At 46.7% G+C, this 27,972-nt stretch overlaps 1 protein-coding gene across 4 annotated transcripts in view; it reads left to right on the plus strand.

Moving 5' to 3' along the window:
* Positions 1-21,912, plus strand: part of TTC39A (tetratricopeptide repeat domain 39A) — a 55,159-nt gene extending 33,247 nt beyond the window's left edge. For all 4 annotated transcript variants that reach the window (XM_049617208.1, XM_049617209.1, XM_049617211.1 and 1 more), the window contains exons 5-18: positions 207-274; positions 1,934-1,998; positions 4,248-4,347; positions 5,657-5,722; positions 7,618-7,726; positions 8,247-8,314; positions 8,398-8,457; positions 9,338-9,499; positions 14,076-14,167; positions 16,329-16,449; positions 18,526-18,637; positions 19,041-19,155; positions 20,250-20,366; positions 20,878-21,912. In XM_049617208.1, coding sequence (XP_049473165.1) covers positions 207-274; positions 1,934-1,998; positions 4,248-4,347; positions 5,657-5,722; positions 7,618-7,726; positions 8,247-8,314; positions 8,398-8,457; positions 9,338-9,499; positions 14,076-14,167; positions 16,329-16,449; positions 18,526-18,637; positions 19,041-19,155; positions 20,250-20,366; positions 20,878-21,001 — 1,379 coding nt within the window. In that variant the 3' untranslated portion in view covers positions 21,002-21,912. The remainder of the gene's footprint in view (positions 1-206; positions 275-1,933; positions 1,999-4,247; positions 4,348-5,656; positions 5,723-7,617; positions 7,727-8,246; positions 8,315-8,397; positions 8,458-9,337; positions 9,500-14,075; positions 14,168-16,328; positions 16,450-18,525; positions 18,638-19,040; positions 19,156-20,249; positions 20,367-20,877) is intronic.
* The last annotated feature ends 6,060 nt before the right edge of the window (positions 21,913-27,972 follow it).

Below are 27,972 nucleotides of genomic sequence, written 5' to 3' on the forward strand. Positions count from 1 at the left end.
AAGAGAACAAGGTCTAGGGCCCTATGTTGACATTCTGGATGGTGGGATGGGGGAACCAGGTGGAAGGCAAGTGCAAGGAGTGAGAAAATTCTAGACAGTGCTGATAGCTGTGAAGGAACCAGACCACCTCCCAGAGTGGGGAGGATTTGGCCTGTGCTGCCTGCTGAGAGTCCCAGGAGGCCTCAGGGCTGGTTTTCTCCCCGCAGAGGAAATCCATGCTGAAGTCTGCTATGCAGAGTGCCTGCTGCAGAGAGCAGCTCTGACCTTTCTACAGGTAGGAACCCTCTTCTTGTACAAGCAGCCTGGGGATTTCAGAAGATCAGTCACCAAATCCAAGCCAGAGGGTCTATAAGCAGCCACAGTCTGCCTCCTTATGGTTCGGGAGAAGACTGAGGCTCAGTCACCCCAACACTCCCAACCCTAGCCAGGCTCAGTGACAGAGGTGATGGGCTTTACCCCCTCCACACTCAGCACACATGTTTCTGTCCACTACTAGGATGTGCTTCCACCTCACGACTGCTGTTTTCCTGCTGAGGGTCACGTGGGGTGACCAGCATCAGCACAAAGCCTGCTTTGTACTTGATTCATTCAACAAACAAGTTTGAATGAATCAAACTTGATTCTACGACATACCAGGCTTTATGCGTATATTATACGTATGTAGTTTTTACATACCTTACACACATTGCATGTTGTTTTTACATAAATGTACATATATTGTTAAATCTTCACCATAGGCTTGTAAAGGGGAGGATTAGAGGGGAGTAGCCACTTTCACAGAGTCACGTGATCAGCAAATGGCAGAGCTGGGATTTGAATACAGGTCTGGTTGACTTGGAGCCTGTGCTCCTCACCACACAGTGGTAATTATGAGAACCATCATTTCATGATTTCACCAGAAAATCTGGGTTATAACATAACAATCATCATGTAAATACGTGTGTTGGGGTATACAGGCACATAAGAATTTTATTGGGGTACTGTTTACTTTTGTTAGCTGTCCTCCCTTTTTGTACCTCACATAATTAGAATTAGATAATCCTAATTCTTCATTAGGATCACTGTTAATAATTGCATTGTGTATGGTCTTTTTTATTCTATTATTACACATAATAAACACCCATGAATTCCCCCACCCAATTAGAGAACAGAATACTGCTGGCGAGTCTTCTACCCACCCTGTCCCCTGTTTCCTTCATGGGGAAACCATTGGCTAGAGTTTTATTATCCCCCAACCTATTTTTTAAAAAACAGTTTTCTCAGCTTCCTATTCATGTGTGAGGAGCATACTGTTACATTTTAGTTAGCTTCAAGCTTCTTAAGGCCTCAAGCTGTGTGGGACTTGCTTTCTTTACCCAACCTTATGTAGTTGTATAATATTCCCTTCTATGGGTATAGCAGTTTGTTCATCCAGTCTCCTGCTGAAGGGCATTGGGGTTTTTTCTGGTTCTGTACTCTGTGAAGAGTAGTGCAGTGAACATTCTTGAAGGTAACTCCTGTAGCCCATGTTTGTTCGTTTCTCTAGGGCATACTCATGTACTCCCAGGAGTGGAACTACAAGTGGGCTGTAGGTATTAGTGCTTTAAATTACAAATGTGACAAATAGATGCTTGTTGTAGAAAACACAAATAGTCCAAAACTGAGTGTCCTTCTTGCTCTCCCACAACTCCTCTACCTGGAGGAGGCACTGTTAACCACCGGGAGTGCCTCCTCCAGGCCCTGGACATTTTAGAGGTCTTGTTTGGCAAGCAGATCCTCATCTCAAGTCCCAGGGGTTACAGAGGACTGGATTGGCTAACCTCTGAGTGCCACCCAGAACCCCTCATAGAGCTGGGCCCAAGGTGGGGCAGGCCGGGCCCAGAGCCTTGTATGATCCCTCTCAAGCCTGTGGCTACCCATCCAGCCTGACTCTTAGCGTCTCTCCCTCTTGCAGGATGAGAACATGGTGAGCTTCATCAAGGGCGGCATCAAAGTTCGAAACAGCTACCAGACCTACAAGTGAGTGGGGCTGGTCTGGGGGAGCCTGGGGCCACAGCATCTACTACCCTGTGCCTCTTAGGCTGCTTTGTGGGAGGTAGCACTGGCTGGATGCTGGATGCCTAGAATGCCATGTAACCTCAGGCAGATTTCTTCACCCTCGGGACCTCAGTTTTCCAGAATATTATTTACGTGGTTTCCTGGGTATATCTGTTCATTTGGTTCCCCTGAGTCTATGCCTGACCCTGGGGAAAATAAGACAGATTCTGCACAAATAGCTTGATGAGGTAGAGGCTAGGAGACAGACACAGGAACAGTAATTTTGAGAACATCAGCAGAACCCCTGTGTATCCACTAAGGCCCAATCCAAATGCCACCTTCCCCATGAAGCCTTCCTTGGACCCCTCTAGTACACAGGGATGGTGTCCACACACACAGCCTCCCCAAGCTGGGAGCTCCCTGAGGGCCAGATCATTTCCATGCCATCTCGGCACTGGGCCAAGCACCGGCTTTGTCTAGGGATGAAAGAAATAAGACTCAGTCCAGAACACTTCTACTCAACATGGCACCACAATTCTTGTCTCTAATTCTAAAATTAAGGGGCGCCTGGGTGGCGCAGTCGGTTAAGCGTCCGACTTCAGCCAGGTCACGATCTCGCGGTCCGTGAGTTCGAGCCCCGTGTCAGGCTCTGGGCTGATGGCTCGGAGCCTGGAGCCTGTTTCCGATTCTGTGTCTCCCTCTCTCTCTGCCCCTCCCCCATTCATGCTATGTCTCTCTCTGTCCCAAAAATAAATAAAAAGTTGAAAAAATAAAATTAAAAAAAAAAATAAAATTAAAAAAAAAAAAAAAAAAGCTTTGAAAGCCCAGTTTCTTCCCCCAAGTTTGGCATTAAAACTCACTTTCTATTAAAAGTTGAATTGACTTGAGACTACTTATCATCTTTATTTTCTCCATCTAATGTGACTGTTTCCCTGGAGAGAGATTGTGAGTGTGATTTCAAGGTACCACTGGGATATAACACACCATGTAGTATATGGACACTGCATGGCCTTGTGGGTCTGTGCTGGAATTGTGCTCTGCCCCCTCCAGTCTCTTCAGCTACCAAAGCGATGTTTCCAAAGCACAAACCTTGTCAGGTCACCCCCTTACCAGTTCCCGACACTCCTCTTGCTTTTAGGATAAAGTCCCGAGTCATTCCGGGAGCTCCTCCTAGCCCTCCTAGCAACAGCTTCCACCCCACTCTGCCTCAAACATTTGTGCCTTCCCTCAGTTTTTCAGACATGCTGAGCTCATTCCTACTTCAGGGATTTTGGACATGCTTGTATCTCTGCTAGGAACACTCTTTCTGTGCCAGGCTAACCATCCCATCCCTAGGGTTTCAGCTCAAGTGTCGGCTTCTCAGGGAAACCTTCCCTGAACCCCAGACTGGGTAAAACCCCAGGAGTCTTCTCCTTTGAAGCCCCCCTGCATCCCCACAGTGACTTGATGGTGGGGGTGGGGGAGGATCTGTTCCCTAGAGTGGGAGAGTTGTGACGGCAGCCACTTGGTGGCTTTGCTTCTAGCTGTCGTCCAGTGCCTGACACAGGGAGCCCTCAGTCAGTGTTTGATGATTGAAAGGCTTCAAGATGCTCATGGCCTGGGAAAGAGGCATGCACATCTTTAAAGCTTCTGTCCTGCCCAAGACGGGCTGGGATATGGACTCTGTGCAATTGATGACCAGGAAAAAGAAGGGTGGATTTCAACCAAGAGACCCCAGGTAGACTTCCTGAAGGAGGGGGTGTTATAGTTAGCCCAGTGGCTCTTCACTGGGACATTTGGCAATATTCAGAGACATTTTGGTTGTGACAACCTGGGGGGAGGTTGTGTCTGGCATCTAGTGGGTGGAGGCCAAGGATGCTGCCAAACATCCTATGATATACAGATAGCCCCCTCCTTACCTGAAGAAAGAATTTATCCAGCCTAAAATGTCAGTAGTGCCAAAGTTGAGAAATTGTTCTAGACAGAATGAAGAGCATGTGAAAATGCTTAGATGCTGGACAAGGCAAGTGTGCTGGGGCTGATAAAGCTGACGCTCAGGGGCAAAGACTATGTTATTAGGCAGACGGGGTCAGAAATTCCTTGAATGTCAGCTCTCTGATTGCCAGAACTGTTATCAGTCTACCACCAGGGAGTTCTGAGATCAGCTGGGAGTGGGGGACAACCTTAGTCCCAGCTGGAATGGGACCTAGCCGCTGTTATGTGGTTGAAAAGGACTTTGCCTGTCTCCACAGGGAGCTGGACAGCCTCGTGCAGTCCTCACAATACTGTAAGGGAGAGAACCACAGGCATTTTGAAGGAGGGGTGAAGCTCGGCGTGGGAGCCTTCAACCTGGTGAGTGGGAATTCACCTTCACATGGTCTCTGCTGGCCTACCGTGCTGGGCGCTGAGCTGATCCTGGGACCTAGTGATAAAGCAGACGCATTGCCAATGTCATGGGGAGCTCAGAGCTGGGATGGAGGTGGGGTGGAGGTGCTTCAGAGTCTCTCTGTGCATTTCTTCCCAAGTCAAGTTGAAAGCTTGAAATGCACCATGGTGGCAGTATTTATAGGACCAGAAAAAGACAAACACAATAAATCAGGGCCTTTTCCATCCTGGAGAGCTGGTGGTTAAACATTGACCAGTAGTGGGGAGGGAGACAGGCCTGGAAGCAGCAGGCAACCTGCAGGGACAGAGCCAAGACCCCTTCCTGGAGGAGCTGGGGAAGGTTTCAAGGAGCGAGGAGTATCTGAGCTGGATCTTGAAGGATCTATAGGTGGGGAAGGGCATCCTAGGCAGAAGGAATGTGAGAGAGGCTCTGAGCCTACTCCTGGGAGGAGGAGTTGCTCATTGAAAATTTAGACTCTTGGCCCTGGGTGTCCACAGACCTGTCCAGAAGTGTGTGTGGCAGGGGATGGCTCTCTCCCCTCTAGGCAAAGCCTGTTCCAAGAGCAGGCCTTGGGTGGTGGGGTGTCCCTGCCCCACTCTGGGTTCCAGTTTCCTTGTATGTAAAATGAGAACGGGGATCTTGGCCCAAGTGGTGAGAAGTACAAACGGCAGAGTTCATTGGATGCTTTAGCATGTTACAGCTGGACTGTCCTGGGTTTAAGAACTGGCTTCCCCTCTGATGAGCTGTGGGGCCTTAGACATGTCCTGTCACTTATTCATGCCTCTATTTTTCCATCTGTCAAAAGGGGCAGTAATCTTTCTTTGCAGGACTGTTCTGAGGATCAAATGCAATGATGGAGCCCTGGTGCAGAGCAGGGATTCTTTGTAACAACAATAATGGCTAACTATTATGTGCAGGCTCCATTATATGCTTTACATATATTAATTTGATCCATCTTCACAGGACCCCGAGGAGGTAGGGGGCATTATTATTCCCAGATGAGGAAACTGAGTCATAGAGGGGATATGTAGCTAGCCCAGGGTGACCCAGTGGGCATGGTGAGATTAGGATTTAGACACAGTCTGCTTCTAATTGTCACACTGTAGTGCTTCTCTATCTAGGGAAGTTGGCTTTATGGGAAACCTAGGGCTTTCTTGTGGGCATTCTGGAGATAGGTTCTACTCCCCCAGGATTACCCCCAGGACTCTGGGGGCTTGGGGAGTAGGAGGGACAGCTCCAGCCCCTCCACAGGCCCACCTGCCTCTGTTCCTGCAGACGCTGTCCATGCTTCCTACCAGGATCCTGCGGCTGCTGGAGTTTGTGGGGTTTTCAGGAAACAAGGTAACCACCTGACTTCTGGGACCTCTGAGTGGCTCAGCTGAACAGGGTGAGGCTGAGGGGCTGCAGGATCTGTGTGCCAGTAATGGCACAGCACCCCTCAGTATGTGGCCCTGGACAAGGCCCAGGCCTTTCTGAGCTTCAGTCTCCTTTCCAATCAGATGGGGCCAGTGATACCTGCCTGGCCTCACACAGAGTGAAGAGGCTCTAGGGTAAGGGTGGGTATGAAGGGCAGCTTCGTGCAGTGGTCTGGAATCATGTTCTCAGCCTGACCGGTGTCAGGATCCTGGTCCACCTCCCTTTGGAAGACCTTAAGCAGGTTCTTTCCCTTGGGACCATTTTCTTGTGTGGGAAATGCCTGAGGGAAGCCCTGCAGACCTTGAGGGCAGAAACCAGAGGACTGAAGCACCCAGAGGCTCTGCTAAGGGCAGGAGTCTAAGTACTAGGTAGCAGATCAGGGGGAGCTCCCTGGTGGAGCAGGCCCCATGTGGCAGAAGGAACAGTGGCCTGGAAGTTAGGAGCCTTGGGTCATTCCAGACTCATCTCCTTCTCCTTGTGATTTAGAGCAAAAGCCAACCTCCTCTGGGCCTTTTTTGGGTGTAACAAGGGACTTTTTTTTTTTTTTTTGACTGATCACTGCCTCTCAACTTGAACTTCCTCTGACCTTTCCTGATTTTTGCCATGTCTGCAGACCTCTGTATTATTATTTATGTATTATTCTTCCCAAAAATGGTTCATATTTTTTATGTAAGTTTATCTAAAGGAAACATTACTACATAGAAAACCCACATTATTTGGCACGATAAGAACATAATCATAGATATGGTGAGGGCCAAGCAATCTTGCAAAAGCAGGTTGTATGATCTGTAGAGGCTGTTTTCCTGTGAGAAGAGGTTTTTAGAGCGACAGGGATGTTGAACGCACACCAGCACGGGACTGAGGCTTTCTCCCTGATGCCATGAAGATAGAGAATTGAGAGGGGAAGACCCTTACTTGGGACTCCATGCCTCATGTCTGTCTGGAGACCTTTAAAATCTTGGTTGCCATCTGTGGTCCATGGCCCTGGTCCGGGGAAACAGCAGCCAGAGGCTCTGAAGGTCCCTTTTAGTTTTCTTTTCTTAAGAAGGCCATTGGGTCACGAGAAGGATTTCAGGATGATGACAGGAGGGAAGAGGATGAGAAAGGCCAAGAGGTGGGATAATGTGGCCTGCCTGGCCAGGAGGAGAGGGAGGCAGTGTCAGAGTGTGAGGGCCCTCAGGCACCAGCTCTGGCTTTGTCTTATCCTAAAGGCAAGGAAGCTTTGGAGGGTTTGAGGTAAGGGTGAGGTAAGTCAGATTTGTGTATTAGAAAGAACAAGAACACCCTGGAGAACAGACAGGATGGGCAGAGACTACAGGAAGGGATACAAGTGGAATCTGGCTTCTCCTCTTCCCCAGCCAGGCTCTAGAGTCTTCTTGTCCAGGAAGCCTTCCCAGACTGCAGTCATCTTGGCCCCATCTATGCCCTGAGACTGTGGTTAGGATTATTTGCCTAAATGGAATCTGGCCTCCTCCTCCTCCCCCACCAGGGGCTGCTCAGGGGCTCAGTACCCACCATGGGGGCAAGCAGGTGAACAAAGGCAGGAACAGGGAAGGGGCTGTTGCAGAAATAGGGAACACCTAGACCCAGGCCTCTGCCCTGGCCTTGGCAGCAGTGTCCCCTGCCCCCCAGGAAGGCTGCTGAGGCCCCTAGAGGAGGCCTGGCCATCAGGATTCCAGATGTGTCTGGAGTCCAGCGCTGTCCCCTCCCACTACCCCCCCACCCCCGTTCCAGCAGCACTGCTCTCAAGGCTGTCCAGCCACCTCCCAGGCCCCTGCCCACGCTGGGGCTGGCCTCAGCCTGTCGGTCTCTTCCCTCAGGACTACGGGCTGCTGCAGCTGGAGGAGGGCGCATCCGGGCACAGCTTCCGTGCTGTGCTCTGTGTCATGCTGCTGCTCTGCTACCACACCTTCCTCACCTTTGTGCTCGGTAGGTGCGCCTCCTGGGCAAAAGCTGGGGCTTCTGGGATTTGGTTGGCTCTAAGGGCAGGGGATGAGATGGCAAGGGATTGCAGACCCTGCTTGGGTCCACAAGACTGGGGATGGGGCGCTGACACCAGAATCAACAGAGCCGCATCAGCTGTCTTCGGGCCTGGCTTGCTGACCACTCACTTCCTCACAATGTGACCAGGTTCCAACTTCATTTTTCTCATCTGTGAAATGGGGATGGCCATGCCCACCTTGTGCAGGGGGTGAGGGCACTGTAGTTAGGTCCTTGGGGTTCTGGGCACCACCTTGGCAGGCATGGCTCTTTGTTATTGAATCTTGTGATGTCCCAGGATGATATCTGTATCATCTTATTTAATGCTCACATCATCCTGGAGGTAGAAGAATTATCATCCCCATTTCACAGAGAGGGAAATAGAGGCCCTGAGAAGCTCCTAGTGGGTTGCTGGAGGGATTACAAGAGCCGGTGGTGGTGATGTGTGTTGTCCCTTCACCTCCTTTAGGTACTGGGAATGTGAACATTGAGGAGGCAGAGAAGCTCCTGAACCCCTACCTGAAGCGATATCCTAAGGTGAGCCCCTGCTTCCTGCTGCAACACCCCCAGCCAATGTGTGCCTTGTGGACCCACACAGACCCACGTGCGTGTCATTGCAGGGCGCCATCTTCCTGTTCTTTGCGGGGCGGATTGAAGCCATTAAAGGCAATGTTGACACAGTGAGTAATGGGGGTCTGGGCCAGTGCTGGCGACTCCTTGGGGTCTCCCAGACCAGTAAGCAGACAGACACAGACACACTAGAGACAGGGCAGACTGGGAGGAGTGCTCCAAGGGAGAACCAACAAGACAGCAGGGTAGGAGAAGCAATTCTGAATCAGACAGTCTAGGAAGATGAGGGAGGAGGTGGCATTTGTGGTGAGTAGGATCTGGCAAGGAGCTGTAAGACTGCAGCTCCCTGCAGAGGGAGGTCCTTGAGTGAGGCAGAGTGGTGGGAAGGCCTACTCAGGGCATGACGATGGGCACTGTGAATGGCACAGTAGTGGTGCCAGGGTGTGAGATTGGCACCTTGGTGGCCTGGCTAAGGAGTCTGGACTCCATAGGTGGGATGGAGCCAATGAAGGGATTAGAGGGGGAGGGTCATGGGTCTGGCAGAATACCCAGGATGGACTGTTACAGTGTGGCGTTCTGGGGTCTCCAGCTGGCCCTGGATCTGATTCCTCAAGCAGAAGGACAGATGCCCTAGGTCCAGTTCCTTTCATGAGAGCTACTGGAAACTTTGGAGTCTGCTCTGAGGCGCAGACATTATTATGCTGCTTTAATATTAATAACTTTCCACTGTCTCCTATCCTTCCATTATAGCTCTATCCCATCCTTTCATTTTGTGCTGAAAGACTAGAGTCCCAGAGTTGGGCAGGAAGTGAGACTTAGTGGGTAGAACCAGGACTGGAGCCCAGAATTGTCCCATCTCCCCAGTGCTGCGGCCTGCCCTCCCTCCCTAAGCCTGGCACAGGGCTAGACTAGACCTGTGGAAAAGGCTGGGTCTTCTATGCGATGTGGTGGGGTGGTGGGGCTATGAGGCTGACCAGCAGGTGCCCACAGGCCATCCAGCGGTTCGAGGAGTGCTGTGAGGCCCAGCAGCACTGGAAGCAGTTCCACCACATGTGCTACTGGGAGCTGATGTGGTGCTTCACCTACAAGGGCCAGTGGAAGATGGCCTACTTCTATGCCGACCTGCTCAGCAAGGAGAACTCCTGGTCTAAGGTGGGCTGACACCAAGTGTTGGGGTCATTGGGGGACCGGGCCAACACAGCCTGGCCATAAGACTCCAGACCATAAGAGCCACACCCTTAACTGAAACCTGAAAATCAGCTGGAATTTTAAATAGAACCATAAATTCTAATAGGTTGGAAGGAACTAAAGACCATGAGGAGCAGATAAAGTTTAGAATTACAAAGCATCAGTCAACAGTTTTAGTCATAAGGGACAGAAGCATGGCTCACACTGTCTAGGTGAGTGCTGTCCAACAGAACGTTGACATTATGATGGAAATGTTCTATTTCTGCTCTGTCCACTGTGGTAGCCACCAGCCACATGGGCACACTGAGCACCTGCAGTGTGCTAGTGCAACTGGGAAACTGGATGTTTTCAATTTTATTTAATTTTAATTAGTTCAAATTTAAATTTAAAATGTCACATGGGTTTAGTAGCCACTGTATTGGACTATGCAGGTAAAAAACACAAAAGGTTCTTTGGTTCATAGAACTAAACATTCTAGGCACATCTGATTTCAGGTACAGCTGGATCCAGGAATTCAAATTATGTCATTTCAGCTTGGCGTTTTTCCATCTGTGGCTGTCCTCTGCTCTGTGACATCTTTGCTATGCAGGCAGGTTCTCTCCATGTGATAGGCAGGGTGGCCAAGGACTGCCTGCTCCTAACTCAACATCTTCCCTTCAGTTTCAACCATAGTCCCACAACAGAGGCTCTTGGGTCTAGCATAGATCACATTTCAGTGCCTGGAAACAGGGGTGGGAAGACTCCTCATGGATCAAGAGTAGAAGGGTGGTTCTCTGGAAAAAAATGAGGTGATGTCCCTATAAAAAGTGTTGGTTTGGGGGGAAGCATTAAAAAGATACCATGAAGGCAAAGTAAAGCAAAGCAGATAGATGTCTACCATAGGTGAAAACTTACATTAGTGTAAGTGGTAAAATAAGTACTAGGTATTACCATCATAGTAACGATAGCACAGAATTCTGAACCAAGAGTCAGAATCATAGAGATCATCAGAGAGCGTCCAATCTGGTATTGGCAAATATATAGAATTTGTGTCTCAGTGACCTTAAATCCCTGTCTCTCATCCCTCCCCACCTCTGCATGGAAGTCCCTTTTCAGTACCCCTGCCTGGAGACCAAGCTGAAAGGAAATTATCTAGGTCCAGGGCAGGCAGAGCTGGAGGAGGGAGCAGGTTTTCACTGAGCTCTGTGTGCCCAGCATTTGCCATTCCCTCCACACTACACCCACTGAGGTAGAAGTTATCTGCATTGGACGCACAAGGGACCTGGAGGCCAAGAGAGGGTATGTGACTTTCCTGGCCCACACAGCTGTTGGTGACAGACACTGGATTTGAAGACAGTTCTGTGTGATTCAGAGGCCTTTGCTTTTCCCTTGTTCCTTAAGTCCCACGGAGGAGGCCCCTCCTGCCTTGAGACCACCCTGCTGTTGAAGGTGTACTCTCAGACCCAGCCTTTGTGGGCCTGACATTCATTCCTCTTCACCTCCCACTCCCAATGAGAAAAACAACATCAGGGAAGGAACCTTGTTGAACTGAAGTGACCTAGAAGCTTTCCTATGGTGGAAGGCAGGCAGCTGGGTTCACCTACACAGGGAAGAGGCCTGGGGTGGCCTCACAGCTGCTGTGAGGAGCAGAGAGAGCGCCAGCCTCCCAGGTGTCAGGAAATCTGGACATGAGTCAGCTCCATCTCCAGCCTGCTGTGTGACTTTGAGGTGGTTGGTCCCCTTCCCTCTCCAGTGCTTCCCTCAGAAGTGTTTTCTGGGAGTGGGGGTTGTAGCGCCTCGAGTTCGGGGCCTCATTCATTCCTAATCTGCAGCATTTGGCCATCAGAGTCCACCAACTTCCAGCTTTAGGTACTTAAGCTTATGGTCACTGCCATATGCACCTGCCCCTCTGCTCTGCATTCCTCTGCCTGAACTGTGCCAAGTCATCCCTGTGGAGCCTTCACTCCTGTGCTCTGTGACAGTGGTGTGCTTAGGGCTGTAGTGGGGGAATCCAAGGGGAACTCACAGGCAGCCCTGGGTAGCCCAGCCAAGAGGACAGAGGAGGAGGAATTAGGGTGGCAGAGTGGAGGAAGTGGAGCCAAGAGAACAGCAAGGACAGAGGCTCAGGAGCTAGGGTGCTGCCAAGAGGTTCTGTGTCACCAGGTGAAGGGGTTTGTGGGTGGGAGTGCAGGCGGCTGCAAAGGGATCTCCCCCAGGCCACTGGCTGTAAGCTTCTTGAGGACAAGTACTGTCTGTTTACACAGACCCTGGTAGAGTAATGCAGCAAAATAAATGTGTGGAGTCACTGGGCAGTCAGATAAGCCTGGGAGACAGGACTCCCAGCAGGCGAGGCGGCGGTGTGGCTGTATAGCATCCTTTGATAACTTGGATGTCTGTGGGTCTCAGAACTCTAGGTTACTTTATCCATCCTAACTTCTGGTGATTCAGTGAGGGTAAGCTGTTTTGGGTGGCTGAGGGGTAGGAGAAGGCTCTTGGAGGAAGCCCGCGGCTGAGCCTGGTGAGAAGAGAGAGTGGCTTCCCAGGCAGAGAGATGGCACAGGACTGATGGGGAAGGAATGGCACAAGAGGAGCCAGACAAGCAGAGGGCCTTAAGTGGCTGTTAGGCCTTTAGTCTAACAGTGGGGGAGCCCCTGATGTGTGTGGCTTGGATCTGTGCTCTAAGAATCCCTCCTGCAGTTGCTGGCACCCCATGTGCCAGGTCGAAGACATCCAGCAGTGAACAGAGCAAAGACCCCTCCATCTCAAGGCTCATATTCTAATGGGAAGAGGGACAAGAAACATACAAATAGATGTGCAGTGTAATATGTCAGGCTGGTATGTGTAGTAAAGAAAAATCAGGCAAGGCCTGTCTGAGAAGACACCAGAATGAAGTGCAGGAGAAAGCTATGTGGGTATCTTAATGAGGAGCATTCCAGGCCAAGGACACTGAAAATGCAAGCGTGAGGGAGGGGGAAGCTGAGTGTGTTTGATATGTTCTGGAAACAGCCCCGGGGCCATTGTGGCTAGTGATGTGTGTGAGGGGGAAACAACAGGAGATAAAGTTGGAGAGGAAACTGAGGAAGACAGGGTGAGGGCTCATAGTCCATTGACAGGGAGTCTGGATTTTATCCTAAGCATGATGGGATATGAAGATTTCAAAGAGGGACTGACATGATCTGGCTTTAAAATATCAGAGTGGCAATGGGGTGGACATGGCTTGCAGGGACAGGGGTGGGAGCAAGGAGATGGGTTAGGAGACCGTATGGACAAGGGCAGTAGAAAGACATCCCTGGTGGCCTGGAGCAGGGACCCAAGGTGGAGGCTGGTTGCAGTAAGTGGGATTCAAGAGCTATAGGAGGTAAGATCATCATGACTTGGTGACTCAGTTCCAGGGCAGAGAGGGAGAAGGTAGGGATGACACCAGGCTAAAGACAGGATGGGCAACAGTTTCAGAGGGGGTAGATTCTTCCCATACCCCCTCAAAGGCCAGCTTTTCCTCATTTTTTGAAGGGTGGATGAAAGTGTGGAGGGCAGAGTGCAACTGGGAGTAACCCTGGCTTCAGCCTGGGAGGTGCCCCTGGTGGAGGCTGCTTTCTGCCTTCTCCTGAGACTAGACTCCAGGATCTTCTGCTCCCTTTCCTTCTCCACCCCCTACACTTCTTTGTAGACCACCCGCAGGTACTTCCTCAACAGCCCCAGCTAGCAGGAGCTGAGGTTCAAGGCTTGGCCACTGGAGGGCAGTACAGAACCAGGTTCCTCTGGTGTTAGACTTCTGGGGAAGGGATGTATCTGGAGGTGGGGATAGGGGTCTCTGCACAACTGCATCTTCCCTGTCTGGGTTGGCTGTGGATCCAGTGGGCAAGGCCCTTAAAGCCACACACACTTAGCGTCATTTCCAGCTCTGCTGCTGCCCCCCCCCCCCCCCATAAGTTCTGCAGTCCCAGGAAGCAGAGGCGAGGTGCAGATTCCTTTCTAACATGGTCTTTTGAATCCTGTAGGGTGGTGTATGTACAGTGCCTGGCACACAGAAAGGCAGGGACCCTGAGCCGACCCCTGACACACTCTTGCAGCCTCACATCTCTTTCACACATTCTATGATTTATGCTATGATTTATGCTTCTTACTACACATCTCTGCCCCTCCCTGGCTTTGCTGAGGCTGTTGCCCTTGCCTGAAAGGTCCTTTTTCAGATCTCTGTGAATCTTCCCATGGTTCTCAGGGGTCCAATCTAAAGTAATTGCTTCCCCAAAGCTCTTACTGTCCTCTTTGTATATCTATCCTTGCCTCAGCACTGCCCTGCCCTGCCCTGCACATCCACTAGTTGCTTGAGTCCTTCTCTCCACTGCTTCAGAGGGAGGGCAGCTACTTTAAGTAGACATGGGCCTTTCCTGGACTTAGCTCCCAGCTCAAGTCCTCAAGGTACTTCAGCTTCCTTACCCTCAGTTTCTCCCCTGGGGCTTGGCTACTGTGCTGGCCTAGTGAGGTCTGAATGAGGTATCTGTGCCAATCTGGGGCTGACTGGAAGGCCGGCTGCTCACACCTGTTGCTCTGCCTTGCACAGGCCACCTACATCTACATGAAGGCCGCCTACCTCAGCATGTTTGGGAAGGAGGATTACAAGCCGTTCGGGGATGATGAAGTGGAGTTGTTTAGGTGGGTCCTACCAACGCACTCTATCCTACGCCTCAGCCACATCTGCCCACAGCTGCCCTGAGCTGTAGGCACTAGGGAGGGTGGTGGTGGACTTCTTAATTCCCCTGGCTCTGGGCTCCCTGACCCTCACTCAGGATTCTCCCATGTGCCCCATTCCCTTCCATAACCACCATCTCCTGCTGCTGCTTGTTCCAGCTCTTTGAATCTGTTCGGAGGCCTTTCCCCCCACTTCATGAAAGTGGTTTGTCAACATCTTTTCCACTGAGTCTCTTTCTTCTGGTCAATGGGACAGATGTGGACACTGCTGTCCAAAGAGGTCAAACAGGATGAAATCCACCGTCTGCCATTTCTTAGCTGTCACTGTGAACCATTTCAGCAGCTATAAAATGGGAATAACAACTTCTGCCTTGCAGAGTTGTTTTGTGAATAAAATAGAGACTATATTTAAGACCTTGGTGTAAGGTCTGGAGCCACTAAATGTTGGCTGTTTTTCTTAGTCTGTATTGCTGTTTGCCTTCTGCAAAGTGTCTAGAGCAGGGCTCAGCCTCAGCAGGCTGAGGATGGAGCCTAGGGCCTTCCTCTGGCCATGGGTGAGGGTTGACCCTAATTTGCAGACCTGGAAGTTGTGGTAACCTGAGCTTTCAGCTACTGTTGTCACAGTCGTAGGGTGTTTATCATTTATCCAGTGCCTCCACTTCTCAATCTCATAACTCTTCCAGAAAGCCTGTGAGGTTAAGTATCTGTGGGGAGGAAGGATCATTTTTTTACCCTCTACTTTTTTAGGTTCTTAGCTAGAGACTGGCTGAGACCACCGCCCCCCCCCGCCCCCCATTAATAAAAGATTAACAAGAGAAAAATAAACCAGAGTTTAATAACATGTATACCTCCTATACACATGGAGAGACCCAGTTTTTCTGGAAAAACAGTAACTGAAATCACCCAAACCATCTCCAGCTAAAGATAAAAGATGTTGGAGACAGGGAGCCAGTTATGGGAGGTTTCCAGGCAAAGCACAGTAAAGGAGGGATAAGGTTGTTATGCAGATTTAAGTCTCTGCCTCCTTTAAGAGTTTCTAGGGCTTTTCCTCCTCTTCCAGGTACAGAGGAGATGCCCCTACAAATGGAGGTCTCCCTTATAAATGTTATTGTCTCGGGCCCCTGGATGGCTCACTAGGTTGAACATCCAAGTGTCCGACTTCAGCTCAGGTCATGATCTTATGGTTTGTGAGTTTGAGCCCAGCCCCATGCCTGGCTCTGTGCTGACAGCTCAGATCCTAGAACCTGCTTCAGATAGTGTCTCCCTCTTCTTTGCTCCTCTCCCCACTCACTCATGCATGTGCTTTCTCTCAAAAATAAACATTAAAATTAAAAAAAAAAAATGTCTCTTACAAAAGAGAAATTTCTACTCGGTTTTCAGAGCTTTTCCTATATCTGCTGTCTCTTAATCAGCCTAAAATAATCCTTATGTCACACAGGCATATTCTGGGGTAACAAATTCTACTCCCCTTCATATCATTATCTCCAATTAGAGATGAGAAAACTGGGGCCCAGAGAGGTTCCATAGTGAATAAGCAGGGGAGGTGTTTGGCAGGGAAGTCACAACTAGATCCAGCTGTTTCCTGGGCCTGGATGGCTGAAGCCTGAGGGTCACAGCCACGCCCAGTGCCTGTGGCACAAATCAGGAGTGTGGGATGGAGCTGAATGGGTGAGGTTTCCCCCAGCCCCCCCATGTGGAGGCTTGCCCAGCTGCACACATTTTATTCTGCCTTTGGAAACAGCTGAGGGCACAACTCACGTGGCAGGACTTAATTAAAGGTTTGAGCTGTGTGGTCTTGGGCAGGTCCTTCCCTTTCTCTGGGTATTAGTCTTCCCTGTGAAACTGGGGTCAGGCTTCTCTGGCGTTCTGGAAATGAGGCCTGGGAGTGGTGAGACAACTAGCAAAGCAGGCCTGGGGAGTTTGCTGACATTCTCATGTCTGCCAGCTGATGTGGAGGAGGCCCCTTGCCTAGCCTCAGGAAGTGGGCAGGCCATAGCCACAGGCTGAGTCCAACACTATCCTATAAACTTGGGGAACCAAAGCCCAGAGAGGAGCGAAGCAGAGGCTGGACAGGTTGAGGATCTCGGTCCTTAGTTTTTTCTCACCCTCCTCATCTCTTTCACAGAGCAGTGCCAGGCTTGAAGCTCAAGATTGCTGGGAAATCTCTACCTACAGAGAAGTTTGCCATCCGGAAGTCCAGACGCTACCTCTCTCCCCAACCAATCTCGTTGCCAATCCCTGCTCTGGTAAGTAGGAAGGTCTTGACTGTCTCTGCACTTGTTTGGGATTGTGGGGATTATCTGAGAGCCAGAGATACAGCTATGACAAGGGGGAAGTGGATGAGGAAGCAAGACCTTCATACCTCAGGGGCCTGGAAAGGATTTCAGTTTATCTGAGACTGTTCGGGAAGCATACAAATGAGTCTGAGCCATCCCCTGCCTGAGAAAGTACTGGTCTGGTGGGGCTAGGGAAACAGGTGAGCAGGCTTCAGATGCCTCAAGATGAAAGAGCAGGCTCACACCCCTGTGCCCAGGCAGGGGCATCACTCAGCTGTTTCTGTTCCCACCCAGTCTGTTTCAGTCTTGTCACATGATTATAATTGTTTACACTGTCCCCCTCACTGGACCAAGCTTTTGAGGCCTGGGACCGTGTTCTGTTCGCCTCTGAAATAACAATAGCTGACAGTATTATTGGGCACTTGCTGTGTGATCAAGGCTCTTTACACCCCTTGCCTCATTTGGTCCTTAAAACAACTCAGAGTAGGTGCTGGTGTTATCCTCATTTTAGAAATGGGGATAATAATGCCTAATAGATAAATAGAAAGATGTCTAATAAATAGATATAAATATAAAAATAACTTGTCCAGGTCACACACAGCTAGTGAGTTGGGAATTAGAATTTAAATCTAGAATGGTTCCAGAGCCCATATTCTGAACCAGTGTTGTATGATGCTAATTCCATGCATGATCTGAGCTGGCATCAGAAGTTTCCAGCTTGTTAAGAGTGTTGTTTAAATACTAAGGTAACCCGAAAAGTAGAAAGGGCACTGCTTTTTTCTGGTCCTGGCTCCACTATTCACTAACAGTGTGACCTTGGATAGGGTTCCCTTTCCCTTAATGTAAAATATATACCTTGCCCATTTCATAGAGCAGTTAAGAGAATTAGCTGATAAAATGTGTTAAGTACTTTATAAATAAAAAAAACTGAATATTAATACAGAACTTCTGTATCCTGGATATCTTTAAACAAATTTTGAAACTGCTTATAGTTTGAAATGCATAATAAAACTATCATATGGGGGGGTATGGGAAGGAAAGGAATGGGGAAGCAACTATACCAAAAATTTAGAATTTCCCAAACTGTAATCTGCAAAATGTTTATTTATGCCTAAAATAGTTTTGTGTATTAAATGTATTCAAGACAGTCTAAAAAAGTTTATTTGCTGTATATACCTTTTGGAGCCTTTATGTAATAATATGTTGTAAGTCTTCAAGAATAAGCATGAAGATGATTTTTTCCCTAACTTAACTGGCCACAGGCCTCTTTTTTTAATGGAATATTTGCTAACTTGGGACCATATAAACCTTTTGAGGAATACTGGTTCTAAACTTAAATTCCATCCCTGGAGTATAACAAGAAACATAATAACATCTTTATAGAACTTTTTGTATACAAATCACTTCCACATCTATTCCCTGGTTTCATAGTTTAGGAAATGCTAACACATTTACTATAAATGAATATTTAATTTAGTATTCTGAGCTTCCTGAGAGTTGAGGCAAAGAAAGGAATCCAGATGTGTTTCATAGTATTTATGAGGGTAACTCAAGCCCAGTGCCTTGGGGGAAAAGAGAAGGTGACACAGTCTTAAGAGCTATTGGAAATCCTGAAGTGCTTAAGTAAGTATGGTTCCTCCAATATTTATCCTGCCAGCTGGAACAGGGAGGACTTCCTGGAGAGTGTGGGTCAAGGCCTGGTCCTCAAAGTATGGGGAAAGAGTTTTGACAGAGAGGTTTGGGAAAGAGCTGAACACCCAGGGAAGCTATGAACAGAAGAGTAATTGAAACCTATGTGCAGCTGTGAGCAGAACATCAAGGATATGGGCCCATCTTAAATCCACACTGGTGTAAGGTGAGATCCCAAAAAGTGATGAGGCTCCCTGCCATGATCCCTTCAAGTCCACAACTACATAGGCTGGGCTGAGACTTGGCATAAAAGATTAAAACTATAAGGGCTTTTAATCTGAGCTGCCCATTTTACAGCTGGGGAAACCAAGGCTCCACTGGGGAGGAAACCTGACTGACTTGCTCCCCTACCCTCAGGAAATGATGTACATTTGGAATGGCTACGCTGTGATTGGGAAGCAGCCTGAACTCACAGATGGGATACTTGAGATTATCACCAAAGCTGAAGAGACGCTGGAAAAGGGCCCAGGTGACTACCCACAGGCCCTTGAATTTGCTAGGCTGAGTCAGACCACAGGTCTTTAAAGTTTCCCTCTACCAAAAATGTCCTTCCTCCTCTACCCAGGTAATGAACCTTTGCCTTTCTAGACTGAGCTTCAGTGGCAGTTTCTCTGAGCTGTCCCTTGTCCCCCAGGTAGGGTCAAGGCCTCCTCTGGGCTCCCACAACCCCTGGGCCTCCTTCAGTCAATCCTAATCTCACTGTACGGTCATTGTCTCAGTATCTGTCTTTACTTCCCAGATGTGAGCTTGCTGAGGACAGGGACCATGTGTGAGTTAACTTTCTGTCCCCAAGGCCCAGCAGAGTAGGGGCTCCATGCAGGAACTGTTGCAGAAATAAACAAGCCTGTCTTCCCTCACTCCCCTGTTCTTAGAGAATGAGTACTCAGTGGATGATGAATGCTTGGTGAAGTTGCTGAAAGGCCTCTGTCTGAAATACCTCGGCCGTGTTCAGGAGGCTGAGGAGAACTTCAGGAGCATTTCTTCCAAGTAAGTGCTTCTGAGGCTGCTCCCACTCCAGATGGCCTACTGCTGGGCCCACATCTCCTGGGTAGAATTGGGTTTCTCCTTCCTCACATGCATTCCAGTGCTTGACCCTAGCCTACCCCCATTCACTACACTTTTACTAGTGTCTCTTCTATGCCAGGATCCTTGCTGGGCAGAGATCATTCAGACCTCATCCCCTAGGGCCACCAGATTGCCCAACTACAGGGGTGCATCCACACAAAAGTTTCAGGTGAATGGTGCCTCCTGGAGTTTGTAATTCAATTCCACCTTTGAGGAGCACAAATGTTACAGATAGACAGCTATAGGCAACTCAATCTGGTATGACCAGGGCTATTACAGGAAAGCAGAGAGGACAGCAGGTGCCCTGAGGAGGGACCTATACGTAAAGTAAGATACCAAGAAAGGCTTTTCAGGGATGCCATTTTAACTGGGAAGTTCCATCAGGCAGAGAAAGAAAGGCAGGAGTTTTAAGTAGAGTAGGTACAGCATTCTGCAAAAAAGCCTGGACACAGGAAAAATACCTGAGGTTGGGGTGACAGTGATTAGGTCCTCTGCTGCCTCGGTGAAGTTATAGAGGGAAAAGGTACAGATGAAATAAGGGGGACTAGACTGAGAAAGTCCTGGATGTTTTGCTTACATGGCTGAACTTAATCCTGTAGACAGAAAAGATCCAGGAAGGTGACTGGGCAGGGCAGATTTGGGCTTCAAAAGGATATCTCTGGCAGACCAAAGAGAGTGAGTCAGAAGGGCCGGAATGGAGACCATAGACTTCCGAATTTAGTAAATCATTTAACCTGGACAAAGGGCATTGGGGACAGAGGCAGGCATGGGCAATACATGGCATGAGCCAGAAGTTGTTAGGGAATTGGGGGCTCTAGGTGCAGAGGACTGGAAGCCTCTGCAGTGAATCTTAAGCCTTTCTGTGGCTATGAAGGGAAACCTTCTCCAACCAGAATTCATTATCAGGAACTCCACTTGAGGGCATGGATTAGATCCTCCCTCTGGGGGAAGGCTCAAGAACCTATAGGATGTCTCAAGGGCAGAGCCTATAAGACATGTCCTCCTCTGTCCCACAGTGAAAAGAAGATTAAGTATGACCACTACTTGATCCCAAATGCCCTGCTGGAGCTGGCCCTGCTATTCATGGAGCAAGGCAGAAACGAAGAGGCTGTCAAACTCTTGGAAACTGCCAAGTAAGGCTGGAGGCTTGAATAGCCTTGGTCTTCCTACCCCCTCAGGAGCTTCACCCTGGTTGGTGGCAGAGGAGCACAGGACGCAGGAAGAGAGGGTGCTGGCAAGGGGTCCCTTGTCCCTGGGTACCCAGCTCTCACCTGGTGTAGAAGGCAATTCCCTCATTATCTGCCAGTGAGAATTAGAATCCCAGAAGTAGGGAGTGAATTACCCAGGGTCACAGCACAACTACCTGGTCACACCCAGGTCTCCTGCCTTCCAGCCTCATGGATTTACTTCTTCAAATCATTCCCTCAAGCTTGGGGACTCAACAGGAATAAGACTGGTTCCAGAGGGTGAGGGACTACCCATCCTTTCTGTTAATCCCTACTGGGCAAGGCCCAACTCTTTTAGACAGACCAGGATTTAAGCTTCTAAAAATCTTCCTTGCCCTAGTAGGTTCCTATAGTTCAGATTGAAGGAAAAGTACTTCCTCGAGCAGCCTTTTATGTTTGATTCTCTGGTCTCTTCCAGGCAAAACTACAAGAATTACTCCATGGAGTCAAGGACACATTTTAGAATCCAGGCAGCCATACTCCAAGCCAAGTCTTCCCTAGAGAATGGCAACAGATCCATGGTCTCATCAGTGTCCTTATAGTTTTATGCAGCATTCCCAGGCTGGAAGACAGCTGGACAGAGCTGGAAACATTTCAAAAAGATCCCCTCCCCCTGCCCTGCCTTCGGGGTCCACCGGTGCTCCAGTGGGATGGCACAACATTTGTATTCATGCAGAAGAGAAGTCGGCATTTTCACCAGTGTGGCCAAGGGCCTTTACCAAGGACAGAGCAGGTGGAGCCCTCTGCCTGCCCTATCACACATACGGGTACTTGTTTTTCACTGTGATGTTTAAAAGAATGTATGAAGAGTTTACATGTTAGAAATACAGTAATGGTATCACAGTTGGCTTAAAAAAAAGTAACCAACCACCTGTAAATCTGTTTTAACCCATTCTAATCTGGAGGTAAATCTATGATGTCCAGGACCAAATTGCTTTTCAAAATTCAGCAAGGTCTCAGCTTCCAGGGCTGAAAGGACCCTTCGGAGGGTCTGTACCTCAAAAGCTTCAAGGCTTCTGAGGGGTGGGCATAGAGGTTGCATACAGACACCCTCTACCTTACGTCTTACACTTCATTTTCATTCCCTCAGTAACTCTCCAATTAAAAAAAATGAAAGTTGTCTCACTAAAAAGACATGTGAGTCCATCTGTAGGAAAAAAATATATTAATATTCACCAGTAAGAAATAGGGGTTGCCTGGGGGGATGGAAGGGGAGTTGTGTGGCCCTTCTGTTGGGGGGAGGTTCTCAGACACAAGTCTGCATCCTCACTGTATGCCAAACTGAAACAACTGGGAATAATTTACGAAACAAAAATCTTCTGTATTTCACTCCAAGGTACATTTATTTACTGACAGCATTTTTCTTAGAATGGTTATTCTTGGCCTGTTGTATATGTTTTAGATTTTTTTAGTAAGAGAAAAAAAGATATTTAATAAAACTTACACAACTTAAGAGATCATGCAACATCTATTTCAGTAAAATATGTTGCTTGAATTCTTGGGCAAGGCAGAAAGTCTCGATCAGAAGCCATGTGGCCCAGGTCTGTCTTATTTAGACAACATGTCTAAAATGTTTTAGAGTAAGTTATTAACATTTAAGAATGGGGAGATTTCACTAAAAATCTGGTTTCTGGCCTCTTATTTAAAAAGAAAATCCAATCTAGCAACACTGGGCTCATCCCTATAAGAAAATAAGGCAACAATCAGTTGGAACTGAGTAGGGACTGCTTTAAACACTTATATTACCCTTCTGGCCCCTAAAAGCATCCGAATTTTCAAACTCTGGGACTGTTACAGGGAGAATTCAAGTTTAGTGACCAACACCAAGTTTTACTATTCACAAGCTAATGACAGCATACTTCAACTTAACCATTTCCCTGGAGGGAAAAATCATGTACACAGTAAAAATATTCATCTGTGAAACGTGACTCCTCAAATACATGATGAATGCAATTTCTGTAAGGGAGAAACCACAGAGCTTTTCCAATCTTCCAGCATTGCTGGATTTTTAGTAAACACTTAACACTTGCCAGGGGCAGGTTAACATACAGCCAACCAGTCTTCTGTGACTAATACGAATGAAGTCCCAGGTTTTAAGCAAAGCAGACTGTCGTTAGAAAAACAAAGCGGAAAACCCTCATTCAGGATCATCTTGCAGCACTTAGTACTGTCAAAGCAGAAATGTCATGAAAGAAAACTCTCTTTTTGTTAGAACTAGACACAAGAATGCTCTACACCAAGAGCAAGTCCTTTGTAGGTTCTCTCTCCTCCACAGCCTGGATTCTGGGAGATCAGCCTATTTCTAGGTTGTTAGGGTAGTGTGAGAGGGGTGACTACAACCAGGCTACTGAATGAGGGTGGCCTTTTGTGGTTCCCTCACATATTAGAACACTAATACTACTGTATAAAAAGAAAACAGCACTGGTCACAGAATACCAAGCACAGTTGGCAAAAACTGCAGTTAAAAACAAAACAAAAACTTTTCATTTTAGGCACTTTTATTTTTTAAAAAAATTATGCCAGGATGTTTTTCTTGTCAATGTTATTACTGATTTCCTGCTGAGCTTCATTAATTAGCCTACATCACCTTATCTCTGTTGCCACGGCTGCAGTCTGACTAGTAAGTGAAATCAGTGGGTTTTGTCTCCCTTATGCCCCCTGCGGCTTGAGATAGTCTATTAAAAACATGTTTGGGAAGTAGGGTGAAAACATCAGGTGTCTAATCCCATATCCTTGTACAGAGGCTTTGAAGGTGAAAATTCTGTCCTGGGCATCTCATTCTGTCTTATTTGAGCCATTTCTGGTTGGTGTTTCTCTAAGTAGTGCAGCTTTCCAGCACATCTGCCCTGGAGAGGCAGACATCAGGTGGAGAATTCTGGCCGAGAAGGAGACCTCAAGTCTAGTCCCTGGATTGCTACCAATTTTCAGAGTGACCTTGGGAAGTCATGGATCCTCTAAAAATTAGTAATTTGCACTAGATTAAGGCTCTTTCCTGCTGTCAACAGTACTCTGGTCAAGTACATTTCTGGCTTTTCATCTCCAAAATGAGGCAAGATATATACCTCCCCATCCTTTGCCAAAGCCTTGTATCCCCAAGCAACTTAACCAGGAATGACTGGCTTTCTCAATCAAAGACCTCTGTAATAGCCCAGCACACTTGGAGAGCAAATAATCTTTATTTTGGGAAAACCTAAATCCTGTTACACAAAGGAACTCCATTGTTAGGAAGTAGTAACTGTTTAATATGATCTAAACAGGCCCCTGGGAATGGAAAGTCTACCTCTGCCTCTCACTGGTCATAGGCCCTTGGACTGGCAAAGTGGCTTCCAGCAGTATGCTGGTCCCTATCAGCTCTCCCATGTGTTGGCAGGATTCCTTAATCCTTATCTCTCAAGTCCGAATGGGAATGTTTCCAAGACAGCTTTCGTCATTCACAGCAAAAAGTCATAACCTGACAGCAAAGCCAGGACCCTTAAAAAGCCAATGCCAACCCAAGACTTGGCTGAGGCCCAGGTGGAAGAGTCCCAGCAACTGAAGAATAGCACCCAGGAGGTTTTCAGAAAGCCTCGGCCTGCTGAGTGCTAGAATCAAAGAAAAAAACATCCAGAGAGTTCTCTGGAGTTACTCCTAAGTTTCTTAGATCATGGTGAGTAGACAAGTCTTTTCCTTTGCTTTAAATTTAAAGCGTTAATAGTGTGCCTTTTCAACAACTGTCTATATCCTTAGCACCATCATACTAATTCACTGTAAATGAGAGGTACCTGGATACCAGGCAAAAAAGGGAACTTCTCTCACACACACACCTCTCAGATGCAGCTTTCCAAGGTTGGAAAACGCCTTTCTGTTTAGGTTAGCAAAGCTCTTTTGAAATCTAGGCCTTGAGAAATTCATTTCTAAATGAGCAATCTATGAATTGCTTCTACTGTATAAAGCCAACTGTTAAGTGACAAAATACAGTAGAGCCCTTCCTTTGGGAAGACAGTTATTGAAGGTTGCTATGGACTTCTAAAAGTTGACATTCAAGTTTAATCAGACAAACCACAGGCAATACCTCACAATTCACTGGATTGGGTTTTGTTTTCCTCACATCATTAGCAAACTGGTCAGAACACCAGATACCATATGCTCTGGGAAGAATAACAGCTAATATCAAGTGCTCGCTATTTACCAGTTGCTAGTCTAAGCACTTTACGTGTATCTGATCCTCATAACCACCCTATGATAAGGGGCTATTGCTGCCATTTTACAGATGGGAAAATTGAGACACAGATTAAATAGCTTGCCCACAATCACACAGGTATTATACAACAGAAAGATCTAAAGCCAGGCAGTTGAATTCTAAAGCCCATCCTTTGCTGAACTGCTGGTCAAACTGTAAAATTATCAGTTTAAAGCTGGGTCTGACTTATATTGGCCCCTGGGCCACTATTAAGGGTGGAAAAAGTACTGGATAATAGCTCAAACACCAGAATCCTTGGCTTGAACACATGGAGCATTTTGTCTATGTGACATGGTTCTGGAACTGGCAGAATGTAGCCTATTACCACACCTCTAGAATGGACAGTGCCAGAGGCCAATCTCAATGGTTTCTTTTTCCTATGTCTTTCTGATAGCATAATCCAGGTTTCCGAATTTACACAATGCCTAAAACTTGCTTTTGGAAGGCCTAGATTAAGTACTATGAGGCCGATTGAGAAATGGGGTTCATTACTTTTTCAAAATCAACCAAATCTCACGGTTCATCACTAGGACCAGACTCTTAAGACAAACCCTCAGTTACCTTTTCAACTTTTTCTCAAGGCCAAGCAATCTGGAGCCTACAAGCCCTGATGTTACAGAAGGGGTCCAAACCAAACAGGTCCTGTTCCCCCTTTGATCACAATCAGTTTCAGATGCTTAAAGTCTATACCTTACTCATAATGCTGTTTCGTTCATATGCAGAGAAAAACAAACTTTGTGGAAGCATCCAAAGATGACTAAATCTTCCAGTGGACAAAAACTTCTCTCAAGAAAAAAAAAATGTAAAGGAAAGTTAGTATCTCTCTTAAAGTTGCCTTAAAGACTTTATGAAAACAATAAATGGTTTTAGTCTATCAGCAACATTAATCAGATGGCTCCTGAACTAATGCCTATTGCTCAGAGTGATAAAGCAAAAAACAATGTGGACAATTAAGCAGATAAATCCAAATCCCTTTTGTACAATTTTGGTGAAGCACCTATCAACAATTTTATGGATCAGGAAATGGGTGTGAAGGGATTCATGGATTATCTACTTGCTAAAAAACAAGGAAAATAGCCAAAGGACAAACGGAAAAGCAAAGTATGGTTACTATCTGGACAATCAACTTCTGAATAATCAGTGAGTACCCAGTTGTGCTGTTATTTTTAAAACTACCACTATATAATTTATAAAAGGACTGGGTACAATTAAGTGGGCTAATTTTTTTTTTAATTTTTTGGTGGGATGTTTTTATTAGATCCATAGGCTCTCAGGAAACAATTTACGAAGTATATTTAAATTAATATTGCCAAAATATATGTGCCTCATTCATTTACTAACATCTATATATCATTTTAATACAAGCCTTAATGTGTTGTAGGATCTTTAAAAAAAAATCATTTTTCTCTAGTAAAAATACTTTGTGCAGAGCTAATAAACAGTCCAATTAACTTCCCCTAAATACATAAAATCAACTTACTCTAGGCTTTCAAACCACTTAGAAAAAGTACTATTTTGAGATGTTTGTTATACAATCATTTACAGTTTTTCCATTAAATCCTTTCCTTATGTTTCGCTTGAATTACTACTAACAAAAGCCCTAAATCTGAGTTGTGAGCATTACACCAATGCCTGACCATAGGCAAATACATTTTTTTTTTAATTTTTAAATGCTTGAGAGAGCAGAGGAGAGGGAGAAAGGGAGAGAGAGAATCCCAAACAGGCTCCCCTCTGCCAGCAGAGTTCAACATGGGCTCTATCTCACCAATTGTGAGGTCATGATGTGAGCCAAATCAAGAGCTGGATACTCAACCAACTAAGCCACCCAGGCACCCCACGTGTTTTGACATATACAGAACTAAGAAAAAATCATTTCAGAGACCATTTTTAATGGCTCTCAGGAAAATCACATCTAATAGTAGGTCAATCACTATATTCAAAGCAACAATGAAAATCTCCTAATTGGACATTTTACTCTATATTTTAAACAAGCATTTATTAGGCAACTAGATTTGTGTATGTCTTCAAGGAAAAAAATGTGTTTAAAGAGATGAATGGGTAGATCCAATCTCCTAACAGGCAGGCTAGCCTATAGTTTATTGATTCATTTCTGAAGGAAGCAGGAACATCAAGTAGCCTTCATGAATAAAAGAGGTATGAAATTGATGGAATTGAGACCTCAATGGTAAAAAATTTAGAACTAAGACCAAAAGGGAAGAAATTAGAAGGAATTTAGCTAAGTCCTCAAAGGGTTAATATAAATGCTGTCAGGAAGACAGCTCTGGGTGCTAATGGCTCTTATACCCACGCTTCCCATGAGGGGGACATCCTCAACCAGGTCTGTGGCTTTTTGAAGAGTGTAAGATTAGAGTAAGGGAGCTGCACAGAGGGTACAGAAAGAGGGGGTTATAGTCTTCTTTCTCCCACCCAGAAAAAGGAGCAGATGATCTTTATATTCAGTGAGTAACTTTAAAAATATTTGAAGATAGTAACCAATCCAACTTCTCTCATGTCCACTAATTTCAAAATTAAAGGCTCACCAAATTAGTTGGGGTTACTACAGTGGCCACTGTGCCCTTACATGCAAGTGTAACCAATTGGCTATGGGAAACTGCTATAATGCCTTTGTAAGCAGAGGTAACCAAACTGCCTACATTTCTAAATTATGCCAAAGAAACTTACCTTCTTTACTATTTACCATTTCAGTCTCGGGAGTATACACAGGTCTGCTCTTGACTATTGTTATTCCTTTTGTAAAATGCATGCTTCCTTATGAGATTTGTGGTACGCAAAGAACTTGTCACCTCGATGCTCACTGTATTCTGTAAAATCATACTGGTTTATATCACACAGGAGACACGAACAGTAAGGGGAATCTTCTCCTGGTTTAAGAAATTTCCTATAAAGAACACTCAGAATTGAAAAAGTTTTTGTTCACCCAACTACACAAGTATTTGAAAGTAATACAACTTGTTGTGTTTACACTTAAAAGGGTAAGAATCTTACTTTTTCCTGATCAGGCTTTTCAGATATTTCAAATCCTATAGCCAACCCTGGACACATCTTGCCTAAATCTAAATGCTGTACCTATTATTTCTAGCTATAGAAAATTGGAAGCTATCAAGCTTAAGTTATGATCAGATGGTATTAAATGCCACACCATAAAAAATACTTCCCAAAAAGTATATAGACCTAGAGATTAAATTTATGAATGTGTACATTGTTTTAAATTTATACACTGTTTTAAAGAAAGATTAGATAATTTGAATATTCTAATGTAATCAACTCTAGCCC

The sequence above is a fragment of the Panthera uncia genome (assembly GCF_023721935.1).
Source record: "Panthera uncia isolate 11264 chromosome C1 unlocalized genomic scaffold, Puncia_PCG_1.0 HiC_scaffold_4, whole genome shotgun sequence".
Classification (NCBI taxonomy): Eukaryota; Metazoa; Chordata; class Mammalia; order Carnivora; family Felidae; genus Panthera; species Panthera uncia.